We start from the raw sequence: 13139 nt of genomic DNA, 5'->3' as shown, positions 1-13139 counted from the left end.
ACCTGTTCGCTAGTACACCGTGTTTTGAAGTAGAACTGCAACTTGGGCTGAACGTCCTCCCAATGCTAAGCGCTAAGTATCCAGGACGTATGATCATGGCTCTTCGTCTAACTGAATATCGGCGGATCTAGCTTGTCGATGCCTTGACTCTTGGCAGTGAACGCCCCAAAGCGGTGCACGCACCAACTGACCGGCTACGAGGCGGCGTCGAGAACCGAAGTCATTGTATTCTCTCCTAGGTGAATCAATAGAAGGAGAACAGTCGTTTACGTGGCCAGATACTAAACATTCCAGGACTACAAGTGAGCGACAACTTGAAGGTAAGGAAACAAACTAGTACTCTGTCCGAGTATATGATGCATAAGTTCAATAGGTCAAGAACCAGCACTGGTTAATCGCAGAGCATTAATTGAAGCTCACTTCCTCATCATCGCCGTTCCGCACCACATTGTGGCTACCTTCCATACCACGAATGGAAAATTCGGCTCAGAATACTTGGCTGGGGCAAGCTACAGTGTTCGAGCGAACTTTGGTCCATTTCCCGTTGTTGGACAAGCTGTTCTTCGAGTTGGCGTGTTAGCTGTTGCTGTTCAAGGAGACGGGTTTGGGCACTTTCGACCGCCCGTTTCGCTGCTACACTCTCGGCCTCTTTTGCTGCGTTGGACACCTTGACTTCCTCTAATTCTTTCTCTCTCTGCGCAAATTCTTCTTGCAAGCGTACTCGTTCCGCTTCCTCTCGAGCACGTTCCCTTTCCGCGGCTTCCATGGCGGACTTCTGTCGCTGCTGCTCAGTCTCTAGTACTGCCAGTCTGTCCCGCTCTCGCTTGACTTCTTCGGCGTGAGCAATATCGGCGATCTCTTTTGCGATGCGTGTCTTCTCCATATCGTCCAGAAGACTTTGGAGGTGCTTCTGGTGACTTTCTTCCGCCAGCACTCTTGCATTGCGTTCTTCTTCCAACTCGCGAGCGCGCCGTTCGTCCTCTGCCTGCTTGGCAGCAAGAATCTCGCTCTCCCTTTGAGCATGCATAGTTTCCTGTTCCTCTTTCTCGGTCAGGACTTTGACGACCTCGCCTTGAAGGTTCTCCAGCATCTGGAGTTGCTTCTGATGCTCGGCTTCCATCCGCAGGATCAGAGCCTCGAGGCGTGCGCGCTCGGCAGCAAACTCGGCAGCCATGCGCTGAGAGTTTTGCTCGATGCGCAAGCATTCCTCTTGCTTCTTCTCGAGCTCTTCCTGAAGCTCTCTCCGCATCTCCTCATCTTTGGCGCGCATAGCGGCTTCCATATCTGCTCTCAGATTACGGATCTCGTCTTTGTGCTGATCCGCTTGCTCGTTGAGGGCGCGCCTGAGTTCAGCGCCCGCAGCGGTCTCCTCGATAGACCTGTGCTCGTCGACAATTTCTTGCTGAATGCGAAGCGGAGCAGGTTGGTTGTTGACGAGATAACGAAGGATGGTATGTGCGGACTCGAGGGTGCCATGGTGACGGAGCAGCTGACCGCCCTTCTCAAGTACAGGTTTAAAGAATTTATCCATCCTCGCAAGTTCAGCCTCTCTAGCCTCACCAATCTCAAGTGTCACCTGTAACCACATGTTGGTCACGATGATGACGTTTTTGAGCGAGCTTTCTCCGCAAAGCTCGCGGAAGATCCTGAAGTTGCGCTTGGACGTGCCACCCATCCTGAGGTCAGAGATGCGGTGCATGTAGATGACGCCAGCAAGCTTGGCGCCATGCTCGTAGCTGAAGAAACGCAGACACTTAGCCTGAGGAAATCTTTCGATGGAATCACCTACGTCGTGGAGAGATATGCGGCGATCATGTTCAGAATGGTCGTATCACTTCGGTCCGTATCATCAAAGCCAGGCGTAGTCGATCAAGGTCACAACACGCCCGCTAACAACAAACTGGCCGTGAAGTTTGCACTTCGCTAGTGCAACTGTCGAGGCCGTGACCAACGGGAAGGTTCGACCCGCTAGCCTTATTGATAAACTGTGCCCGGCAAGAGTAGGCAACGCATAGTTCGGAACAAGGAGACTTTCCGTACCGTGGATTTACCACTACCTGTAGCACCCATGACGCTAGAAGGAGCGTCAGGATATCAACCTGAAGGCATTGAAAGGTACGTACGCAATCCGGATTTCTCTGTTTGGATCAGCCATCGTTGTAGCTCAGTGATTAGCGGATGCCGATCTATGCAAGAGGAGGTACAGTTGTATGCTGAGACAGGCACTACGCCGTGCAGGCACTTTGGTTGATGTGAGGAACGCGGGTGTTCAAATACGTCTGTGGGCTTATCGCTCCAGTACCCACTCATTGCAGCAGCATGGTCTTCATGAGGCGCAGCCCCTAACGTGCCTAACGAAATGTCGAGCCCTAATTCGTTGTTTGAAGCCTTACTTGGACATGGACTGATCACCACTGAATGAACCCCGGCGTGTTATCTGGCCCAGAACCAGCCTCGCTTCGTCCTTGCTGAGCGCAACATTAGTCCATTCTTGAGTGGCGTATCCCTGATAGGCTGGCTGACCAGGGTTTTGTCGGTTACTTACACAGTGATGCATTGATGGGTATCTTTTCGACATAACCGTAGTCCGTACTACGCTATAGGCAGGGAGTCAGGATTATCTGTATTGTCAGCCAAACGATCGCCAAGATAACTGAATTGCGCCAGTCATCCAGCAGACGCATGGAGTTGCTCTTCTACTATCCGAAGCTCTTGATAAATATTCGGATGCCAACATCGCAGCCTCGTTTCGCACGCGTAAAAGCTCCGCTTCCATCTGGAGCGCCTGCCAAGCGGCTTCCTCCAATTCTACTCGTAATTTTCCTGTGCTATAGTGGTTTTGTAGATTGTAAATGCACTGTTATCGTGAATGAATGAAGCCTACAGTTCAACACATGTCAAATGCATTGTCGAGCCTAAAATTATTACCGAGGCCTGTTTATTTGAGAACTGGGTGTTCAAGCAGTCATGTGAGCTGACTTCACGAGAATGTATACTGTACATTACCTGTTGATGCGCAACGCCATCACTTAGATAAAGAAACATACAACGATCGCAAATTCAATAGACGGAATCAACGGTTAATGTTTATGAAAGATGCAGAGTAGGAAGCGTGTCTGGCGGGTCTCCAAGCCTAACAAGCTGCTGCTCTAAAACGAAATCCATTACATTCGACTGGTGATTAAAGGAGCTGTGATTATGCGTGGTCAGCGGTAGTTGCAGGTTGCAAGGAAGTAAAAGTATTGCGAGGACGCCATTCACGCTCTGCTGTCCAGTATCGTATCCACCTCCACTCCTTTCCCGTCTTTTTGTGTACCTTCTCGATCGTCTTGAGGGCGTCCAACAACCAAATATTGGGCTTCTCAGCATATCTTGCCCTCATCGCGCTTTCTTGTGGAGCCTTGACAGGAGGTTTGTCTTGGACTTGTTTGTGGAGCTCCTCGTACAAGGCCTTGCCCACGACACGCGCATTTGCAGAATTATCTTTGAGACATGCAACGTAGAGCATGGAACAAGCAGCGAGGTCAGATGAAACAGGTGGGAGCTTGTAGACACCAAATAGAGCTGCGACAGTCATAGAGTCCGAAAGCGGGCGCTTGTCATAGACGGAGTGCAGCATATGTCGGCCGGCGAAGAGAGAGCTCAAACCCAGACCGTATTTCGAATGGTCTCCAAAAACCTTGAGTGCGAGTGTCGGGCATTCCAGTTCCTCACAGCGACCTTCGTTTATCTCAGCAGAGAACGGGATAGCGATAGGACGCTGGACTCACGAATGAAAGCCTCTGCGTGTATGGAGCGGAACTCCTTGCCCGAGTCTCTCCACCTCGGAAATAGCTCTGCTACCATTTCCAGCTGTTCCGACGATTTTGCGAGCTGGAACAACCGAAGCCACGCAGTTTGCCGCACTTGGCCGGCTTTGACAGCACGTTTGCGTCCCGTGCGGTCGGTCACATACTCCACAAGTTCGTAGAACTGTTGTTCTCGACGCGTAGCGGCGTCCTGAGATTTAGCCTTTTGGACGGTGGTGGACTTCGAAGCCTCCGATACTGGGGTTTCAGACGGAGTCGCAGACGAAAAGAGGTCGTCATCTCTGGTCTGTCGACCTGCATAAAATTTATTGAGCACTTGATGACACTCTACCGCCGTGCTCCTCACCTACAGCCGTCAGTTGAAAATTCCTGCGACACGCTGATCGATTGGTGGCGCTTGCCAAACGAAAGAGGGCCTGTGACCGGGTTAAAGAGAAGAGGCTGGCCATCCTACGGAGTATCATTCATAGCTTTGCGGCAAAAACATGAACTGAATTTCTTGTAAACATTGCCAAACAAAGGTCTAATATTATTATTCCGAAAATATCATTTTGATTCAGGCTCAGCGCTCAGAGTAAGAACTGGTCCTAGCCATATCTACGGTGAACTACTACACCTCTTCGCCCAGCTGTAATATTTTCTCTCCTCAGACGTATGGTATTTGACTGATTCCTGACGGGCCTCTCATCTGACTTCATTACGAACGCTTAATATCCTCGGAGAAACCGACTTGATCGGTCTGTAACACGAGATCCAGATGACTCTGTCCTTTTATACTTTCGAGGGTAAGAATAACACCGTACGTAGTTTCTCACTTGACTGGATCACTGACTTGTCTCTAAAATTAGCCACTCTGCACACTCAGCGAACTTTCAGCTCGTGCACGGAGAAGGCGCACAGCACCAGACTAAAATCAAGAGATCTCAAAGTCAAATCGTCACACACCGGTGTGATGACACCACTGCTGCGCTCATCTGACGGGCAGCAACAGAAGTCTTGCCTGAGACTGCCTAAAATTATTCATACTTTGTTTTTCACCTAGCTTCACGCATTTCACAACTTGCTCGCCGTCGATCGTATCTATGGCTCTGAGACATCGGTTCGAATGTCACAGATATCCTTTGGCATCATCCTGGGATATACATGATACGAGAGTCTCAGCGGGTGAAGTAGAAATACCCTTGCGTCGCTGGGGTGAAGAGATGGTGAAAAGCTGTATGAAATCGTTAGCTCGCATATACACGAGCTCGGTGACTCTTTCGTGCTTATTGCAGGCAAAGTTACCATGTGGCACGTGGTCAATTCTAACTGGTCTCAGGTTCAACGTTCAGGACTCGCCGGCACCACTCCTTCGAATGTGCGCGGAATACAAGGGTGAATTCGGACGTTCCAAACTTATTCCAAACTCCCCTAGGCAGACCACACACGTTCGTTCCTGAAATGTTGGGCTCCTCGTGTCGGAGCCTTTGTACTTCCAGAGCTGGTCAATGGTTTTAGCGAATCCACCATGGCGTATATATGATCACCCCAACGGACAGTTTCGAATGAAATACAAGGCGCCCGGCCTACCCAGCGGTCACATCCTGGTATAACAACGTCAGATCTTAAACGTTTACGTACTCACTTGCACAGGGTCTCATAGGACCTCACTGTTCTCACCAAAAATCCGAAATTTGAAGAGGGTATCAAGGCAACTATCGGTTGACGAGAGTTGAGAACGGTAAACAGATACGAAGGGGGACGAGGAGACGCGTGGATATTGAAGTAGTGGGAATTGTGGGAAATCGGTCTTGTAGATTAATCACATGATGTGGCACAACCATCCTAGACTCCTAGTACAGCTTGAGCATTATGGTTTATCACAGACATTGAGGTGCGTAAATTGACGTCGGAACTTCAGAGCTCTATCCCATAGCATCCTACCTATACTACACTGTTAGTGTTTGGTATTTTCACCTGGTCGTTCGTGCAGGTAACAATTCACGCTCGGATTATTATAGCTACGTATATATAATACCGCCACGGCGTAGTCGCCTTACATAAAGCATCATTCTCGAGACTCGAACGAAACCTTATGTTTTCTTCACACTCACACTCCACACTTTCGCAACGACACTCTCGCAACGACGACTCACCAAGAGGGTGTGGTGGAATAAGGAATTTGAATTTCGACCGGATCGTTTATTTCACCGACCAACATGAAGTAAACTCCGCTGCATGATATTCCCCTATACGTGAGGCTCCGTGTCCACTTTTGATTTTTTTAGGCATCCATACACCTCCCGTAGACTTAAACGGCGCGTGTTCGCGGTTCGAGCGTCGATGCAAGTCTACGGGAGTTTGTGGATTGGCCGCGTTGACTAGTAATATCCCTTGTCTCCCCACGGATTCTTACTTGGCTATGAGTATATGCCGCGGATATCCAGATGTGGCTGCTTCTTGGCTCGCCCATCCCCTCTTACGTTCCGATGGCCAGGCGCTCATGCGATCAAAATCCGACTCAGCATGAAATCGTATCTTGTATTTTCAGGCTGGAGCACAGAGATTTGAGAGGATTTGGATGCGACAGCATTCACGATGCCAAGGCAGTTCACATTATATTTCTACCGTGCCAGCGGTACTACGCGCGTCTACATCGCACGCCTGTCGGGCTGCGTGTATGTCGATGTATTCCGCATCTGGGGATGAAACGTGACGAGTGAGTCAGCCGAGTCGTTTTGGGGCTTGTGTCGATGTGGCTTGTTGGCCACTGGGGCTCTGATTGTCGCCTCCACCGTGTAGTTACATCTGGTCGAGTCACTGGGGCGTAATTTCAGTAACCGTACAGTGAGTGTCTCATCGAACCCGTCTAGTAATTGGTGGCATGTGATATCCCAGTTCCAAAGTTATGGTCCAGAATGCGACGTAAAATGTCCGAGGGCTTTCTTTAAAGGGACGAGTGACAGTATATTTGTAGGATGCAGGCCACGTAGATTGCTCGAAGCAGGGATCGTCAGGACACGCTTTTACTGGACTCATAGCAAAAATAACTATACCGCAAGGACAGGTCACGTAGACGATTCGAAGTAGGATTGAGCTAGACCCCTTGGCACAGTCATACCAATGAGAAGCGAACGTGCATTGTAACCATATAACGTCTGGTTTTAGAGCGATACCCAAGTCGGGTGATGGTGATTATTCGATGCCTCTGCGACTGGTCCAGCTCATATCGTCGATATCGTTGACGTCGATTAACCCACTTCTGAGTACTTGGAGCATGTGAGCAGACGTGCTAGATGTTCCGACGGTTGTCAATATGTTACACGATAGTGTGACTGTGATTGCGCCGTAGCACGCAGGATTATTTGTAATGCATTTAAGAGCTCGAGTAGGCTTACTATGCCTAATATTGATAGCGATGGGGGCCGTTTCTCCACACAAGTACTCTGGTATGCCGTTTGGATGCGGAACGAATTGATTCCGCCGGAAATTAATACGGCAGTTTGCACTTCCGAGAGGAACCATTGCACCCTGATGCTTCTCCCGCGGCTGATGCCAGCGCTGATGAACTCTATTAAGACAACTACAAAATGTATGGATCATGGATGTGACAGGGTATATAACGTCAACATAGCCCTGCATAGCCTACGGGCACCAATACAAATGACAACACTGCAATGTGAAGCAGTAGACAACAGTCCACACTGCGGAGTGACAATGATATGACACCTATCAAGAACCTAGTAGGTGACATTTCGTCAGGTACTAGTACGTCCGCGGTCAATCCTCTACCTCATTCGTGTCTCCACAGGACTTGCCAGTGAAGCTCTCACGATTTAAACGGTGACAGCAATTCTCATGTGGGTCAGGACGTCGCATTGCGTTCTAATCGTGTCATGACAACCACACCTTGTTACTGAGGAGGCTAGGTGTACGTAAGTGTAAGTAAGGGTCACTGGCGACAAGGTGAGGAACTCACGATGAACCCAAGGACAGTTCTCGGGATCACGATGAGAACTGAATCGGTCTTTTTCCGTTGTATGGTGGTGAGGTGATATGCGATACAACGTGCGATGCTATTAGCCTGATATCAATCAGGTTTGGCGGCTTACTTATCGGTGCGTGATCATGGTGGAAAACCGTTGGCTGTGACAGAGTGTTTTCGGCATTGGCTGCAAAATCATTGGCGTTGTCATTCTTTTTAATTTAAAAATTCAATGAAAACAATGAAAAGGTACTGCGGAGTTTATGGACGAAAGTTAGCCGTATGTCAAAAAGGATCGGCACAGGCAACATTGAAAAGAAAGGTTTGGCCTGAGGGAGGGAGCTGGGGACGCCGCCGTCAGCAATATTATCATTTGGTGGCTGCCGCTGCTTGAATTGATACCCCGCGCAAGTCTGCCCTGACTCAATCAGCGTCGCCCATTGGATGATAAAACAAAGCACAGCTTAGTCATCAAAACTCCCTTATCTCTTGCCAAGTAAAGCTTAGAGCGCTTTAAGACGGTATGAATTCACGCACGGTAACAGTCCGACGTCCAGGTCCCACAGATATTCGTATATCTACCCACAAGGCGCCCTTTTCCTCCCTTTTTCAAGGACGCCCATCTTTCATTTGCAGGAACATTATTTCGCCGCACCCCCCATCTCATCATCAGCGTGTATTAAGGGCAAAATGGTGAACGTCACCTACGACTCTTGTAAGTCCCCTACGTGATTCTTCTAAAAAATACTGAACCTAGCGCTGGACAGCTGGAGACCTGATATCGTCTACCGGAACTGTGTTTAATGAGGGCGATATTGCCTGGACATTAGCATCAACCGCCCTGGTATGGATCATGATACCTGGGGTTGGCTTCTTCTACTCCGGTTTGCTGAGGAGAAAGAATGCTCTCAACATGATCTACCTCAGTATGATGACCATTGGCGTGGTCTCCTTCCAGGTCCGTTACACTTTATGACATTTTAAGCGCCCTCTGTACTCATCGAGATTGTAGTGGTTCTTCTGGGGCTATTCTCTAGCTTTCAGTGAAACTGCCAGCCCTTACATTGGCAACCTTAGTATGCTTTTCCCTCAGAATTCAAAGTTTCCGCGTTTGACTGCTATTCGTTAGAATACTTTGCCTTGCAAAATGTACTTGACCAGCCTTCTATCGGTAGTGCGAGAGTACCGGCCATTGTATTTTGTGTCTTCCAGCTTATGTTCGCTGCCATCACGTAGGTCATGACTGTCGTCTCTCATTCAGGGCGCTCACGTAGCTTCAGTCCCATGATCGCCATTGGTGCCGTTGCAGAACGCAGCCGCTTGGGTCCTCTCGTTGCATTCGTTTTCGCTTGGTCTACACTCGTCTATGATCCTATCGCATGTTGGACATGGAACACCCAAGGCTGGTCCTACGTCCTTGGCGGCCTTGATTTCGCTGGTGGTACCCCAGTGCACATCTCCTCTGGCACTGCCGCACTTGCCATCTCACTCTACCTTGGCAAACGTCGGGGATATGGCACGGAGCGCCTCGCCTACAAGCCTCATAACACAACTTATGTCATTCTGGGTACGGTATTTCTATGGTTTGGTTGGTTCGGCTTCAACGGCGGCTCTGCCCTCTCCGCAAACTTGCGTGCAACTGAGGCGTGTATTGTTACCAACCTTGCGGCAAGCGTAGGCGGTTTGACTTGGATGTTCTGGGATTATCGTCTTGAGCGCAAATGGTCCGTTGTCGGTTTCTGTTCTGGGGCTATCTCGGGTCTCGTTGCCATCACTCCTGGTTCAGGCTTCGTGGGTGCTCGTGAGTCTTATTTCTTTTAGTCTCCATTGAAAAAAATCCTGAGACATGATTAGCGGCTGCTGTTTTGTTCGGCTTTATGGCTGGCACCGTCTGCAACTTTGCTACCCAGCTCAAGTTTATTTTCAAGTTCGATGATACGCTCGATGTAGGTGAACATCTTATGGGCATGAAATCATCGATGCTCATTCTACATTAGATCTTCGCGTCGCATGCCATTGGTGGTATTGTCGGCAACATCCTTACTGGTCTCTTTGCTCAATCAAGTATTGCTGGTGCTGATGGGATCACTGTGATTCCTGGAGGCTGGCTTGACCACAACTACCGTCAACTCGGCATCCAACTTGCAGATTCTGTCTCCGGGCTTTCTTACTCTTTCGTCATGACTGTCAGTCTCGTAGCCATATTCTCTGCACTTCTTTATCTGACTCTTTACTCGTCTGTAGACCATTATATTGTGGATTATGCACTATATTCCCGGTCTCCGACTCCGCTGCGACGAGGAGACCGAGATCCTTGGTGTCGACGATGCGGAGATGGGCGAATTCGCATACGACTATGTTGGTATTGAAACTGAGCTCGTTCCCCGTAGCGAGTACAACATAGGTGCGTCTTCCGGCAGCCGCGAGCCGCAGCACACCGCCGCGACGACATCGCAGATAAGCGAGGAGAAGGTTATTAGTGGGGAGGAGAGCGTCAGTCGTGTACAGTGAGGTTGTGCATGGGCTGCATCGTGGACTTGGGGTCGGGGATAACACGACTGCAAGAAAGTCTGTCACTCGTTTCATTAATTTTTTTCATCCTAGCGTATTCACTACATTTCTGCATGTTCTGATTGTTTTAACAGTAATGTGTGTGTTATTTAGATAACTGGACTTTTTCGAGTCACTTCTTGATGGATTGACGTGAAAACATGCCCCTGCACGGTGGCATAATATTCTCCAAATTAGTTACTTGGTTCATTTAGTGGTATACGTATCATGTGTATCGATGCATATTTCAGGACAGTAAGAAAACCGGAGACACAGTTTACCACTCCACTAATTGTGGGAGTCCGCAAGGCCTCCGGCCATCGATCGGTTTGTAGTGAACAGTATTATACAACCGTGCATTAATAATGCTTTGAAGACTACGTACTTGTTATGGCAGTCTCTTCCTCGGGAAATATTGAGACCCAGCAGTTCCCGGGTGTAAAGGAGGTCCTATTTTTCAGGCACAATAATTTATCCACATCGTGGATGAAACCAAAGAAGAATATGCTTGACGGCGGGGTGCAAGGTCGAGACTCGTATATAGTCATCCAGATAAGTTACGAAATCGATGTTTTGGTGCTAGCGGCATTATATAGCTGCAGACCGCAGTCAAACTTCATAGCGGCGCACCCGAAGAGGCACACTTCCAGCCTCAACACTCCCTACAACCCTCGGTCTTGGTACAGTCCCCAAACTCTCTACGATCGGCACGCCAGGGCCATCTGCCATCTCGAACACAAAGTTTCGCACAAGGACGAATAGTACAGCCTAGGATACATCCAAACTCGGTCAAAACGCTCCGGAATCAATTATACTTTGAGTGCGCAGCTGCGTACCTTAAACTCTGTCAACGCAAATAGCCTCCCTAAGCACATCCGCGCCCCATCGCCAAATGTCATTAAATGTCGATAGCCCTGAAGAGTTCTGGCACCATGCGTACCCTCGTCCCCTTCGAGCCAGCGTGAAGGCTTGAACGTCTTCGCGTCAGGGCCCCACATGCTAACAGAGCAATTAAGTGCGGCAAGTGGGATAACGACCACCGTCCCCTTCGGGATGCATACGCTCTCGGTAAAGTCACCAGTAGCTGTGCGCAAGGGTTCACTGAGCGGGATCACGTCTTCTTGTATAGCCTGTCATAGTCAGTTCGAGTGGTTTGGATTAAATTTCTGTCGAATACGCACCGCTCGCTCGATTTCCTTGGCTGCTGGGTGGAGGCGGAGAACTTCATTCACTACAGCATCCAGGTAGGGAAGCTTATTTGTAAAGTCGTCATATGAGGGAGATGGTCCGAACTCTAGACACTCATCGCGAAGCTTCGTCTGGATGTCTGGATTCCGCGCAAGTTCTATATAAGCCCACTGTAAAGTTGAAAAAACACATTGAAAGTAGTGGACTGTTTGAAACTTACTGTCATGGTGACTGATTAAGATGCAAGGAGTAGTGAGAATGCGCATGCGCTCTTTTGTTAGATGAATGTATGTTACCTGCAGTGGTCTCAAAGCCGGCGAGAAGTAGAATCTTTGCCTGACGGTGGCGGATATCAGTGTCACATCGTTAAGTAGAGTTCTGTAATTCGTATACCTCGTCTAATACTTTTTGTGGAGTCAGTCCTTCGCTCTCGCTAGATTCCTCCGCTTCCACTAACCGACAATTTCAGGGTTTACGATTTGAATCAGAAGGGCAGGACTCACAGAGCGAATTCAAACATGATTTGTCCCCTTGTCCAGTACCGCCAGTCTCTTTTTCCTTGCGCGTCCGCGATACCATCTCCTGGCATATTTTTCCAACGATCAGATTTAGCTTCTGGGAGAACTGTATGCGAGGCAATGGTAGCTTTAGGATGGAAGGAAAATTCTGTGCCAGGGTGACCAAGTTGTAGGAGACGTTGGTAGATGAACTAAAGGCATTCAGGACATGCACGACGTCAGAGTTATTTCCATGGAGTGCGCCGAAATCATGAGATAGAGCGGCTATCCCTACACTGTCAAGCCTACGTGGCGAGTGTTGCATGAGTCAGCAGCCTGGTGGAGAAGAATGGAACTGCATACGAGACGTGATTCATCCTGCATAATGTGTCTGAGTTCGAGAGTCGGAAACTTATCGGGCGAACAAATACCATTGTTGAGCATCAATTACAGCGCAATCAGTTCCTTGATTCGATTCTATCTCACTGTCCCAAGCGATCATTGCCTGTAACAGATTTTGAGTGCAATGCAGCCGAACGATTAGTGACTGACCTTGTGAGCGGTATCGTGGATGAGAGGCATCAAGCTACGAATAGCAATTGAGGTAAAGGCAGGGTTGAGAGCCTTGCGCCGCCTGATGAATAAGATAATGACATGGATTTAGTTCAGCACGACTTGAAGGTCATAACTCCAACATTCTGTGATCTTCGTCATCGGCCCATAACACTCCTCTTCCGACCTGTCAATTGCAGAAGCGCACCATCATCTTATAGCTGCAAGAGGAGGTAAAGGGACATACTGTCGTCTGAATGGCAAGCTTGTTGAATGGAGTCTGGTTATATAACCAGGTGTCTCTTGCAAAGAAATGAGAGATCGCCTTCGGGTCCCACAGTATGACTCTGGACAGTCCCAAGACGTGGGGTACCTTGTACACTAGTCCGTACTCTTTGGCCCAGTGTTCGTACAGTTCAGTGATGATAGCGGCGGAATTCACTGTCTTGGCGAAGCCAAACAACCAACTTGGGCTCTGAGGTCCTCGTACACGTGTCGTTCGTTTTCTTTGACGATACGCTTGCAGGAGATAGATAAACACCAGTATCAGAACTGAGACGCATGTCGTTGAGCCCATCA

At 49.0% G+C, this 13139-nt stretch overlaps 4 protein-coding genes across 4 annotated transcripts; 1 reads left to right on the top strand and 3 right to left on the bottom strand.

Moving 5' to 3' along the window:
- Positions 1-454: 454 nt before the first annotated feature.
- On the bottom strand, positions 455-2302 carry DFJ58DRAFT_748827 (uncharacterized protein; the record flags this gene model as incomplete). The annotated part of the gene is made up of 4 exons (XM_041387618.1): positions 2124-2302; positions 2041-2074; positions 1895-1985; positions 455-1785 (listed from the first exon to the last, which is right to left on the bottom strand). The coding sequence occupies exons 1-4, from the start codon at positions 2153-2155 to the stop codon at positions 455-457; spliced, it is 1488 nt and encodes a 495-aa protein (XP_041238965.1). The 5' UTR covers positions 2156-2302.
- Positions 2303-3006: 704 nt separating this feature from the next.
- On the bottom strand, positions 3007-4296 carry DFJ58DRAFT_708528 (uncharacterized protein). Its single transcript, XM_041383789.1, has 3 exons — positions 4156-4296; positions 3771-4103; positions 3007-3720 (listed from the first exon to the last, which is right to left on the bottom strand). The coding sequence occupies exons 1-3, from the start codon at positions 4271-4273 to the stop codon at positions 3197-3199; spliced, it is 975 nt and encodes a 324-aa protein (XP_041238964.1). The 5' UTR covers positions 4274-4296; the 3' UTR covers positions 3007-3196.
- Positions 4297-8263: 3967 nt separating this feature from the next.
- On the top strand, positions 8264-10603 carry DFJ58DRAFT_94688 (ammonium transporter AmtB-like domain-containing protein). Its single transcript, XM_041395637.1, has 8 exons — positions 8264-8488; positions 8541-8731; positions 8786-8849; positions 8903-9005; positions 9054-9574; positions 9628-9719; positions 9771-9959; positions 10018-10603. Exons 1-8 carry the CDS (start codon positions 8464-8466, stop codon positions 10282-10284), a joined length of 1452 nt encoding a protein of 483 aa, XP_041238963.1. The 5' UTR covers positions 8264-8463; the 3' UTR covers positions 10285-10603.
- Positions 10604-10851: 248 nt separating this feature from the next.
- On the bottom strand, positions 10852-13137 carry DFJ58DRAFT_708522 (cytochrome P450; the record flags this gene model as incomplete). The annotated part of the gene is made up of 11 exons (XM_041383788.1): positions 10852-11091; positions 11160-11453; positions 11505-11681; positions 11732-11742; positions 11808-11847; positions 11905-11963; positions 12015-12313; positions 12434-12513; positions 12561-12642; positions 12704-12747; positions 12808-13137. 11 exons carry the CDS (start codon positions 13135-13137, stop codon positions 10933-10935), a joined length of 1575 nt encoding a protein of 524 aa, XP_041238962.1. The 3' UTR covers positions 10852-10932.
- Between the last annotated feature and the right edge of the window lie 2 nt (positions 13138-13139).

The sequence above is a fragment of the Suillus subalutaceus genome, assembly GCF_016647625.1.
Source record: "Suillus subalutaceus strain FC151 chromosome Unknown DFJ58scaffold_137, whole genome shotgun sequence".
Classification (NCBI taxonomy): domain Eukaryota; kingdom Fungi; phylum Basidiomycota; class Agaricomycetes; order Boletales; family Suillaceae; genus Suillus; species Suillus subalutaceus.
Note: the sequence above shows the minus strand (reverse complement) of the source record. Positions and strands in the feature narration are given on the sequence as shown.

Excerpts from the sequence above, each read along its gene's own strand:
- DFJ58DRAFT_708528 (XM_041383789.1), bottom strand. The coding sequence starts at position 4,273 with ATGATACTCCGTAGGATGGCCAGCCTCTTCTCTTTAACCCGGTCACAG. Across the intron at positions 4,104-4,155 it reads TTTTCAACTGACGGCTGTAG|GTCGACAGACCAGAGATGAC; the intron begins GTGAGGAGCACG and ends AATTTTATGCAG. Across the intron at positions 3,721-3,770 it reads ACACGCAGAGGCTTTCATTC|GTCGCTGTGAGGAACTGGAA; the intron begins GTGAGTCCAGCG and ends AGATAAACGAAG.
- DFJ58DRAFT_94688 (XM_041395637.1), top strand. The coding sequence starts at position 8,464 with ATGGTGAACGTCACCTACGACTCTT. Across the intron at positions 9,006-9,053 it reads CTTATGTTCGCTGCCATCAC|TCCCATGATCGCCATTGGTG; the intron begins GTAGGTCATGAC and ends ACGTAGCTTCAG. Across the intron at positions 9,720-9,770 it reads AGTTCGATGATACGCTCGAT|ATCTTCGCGTCGCATGCCAT; the intron begins GTAGGTGAACAT and ends ATTCTACATTAG.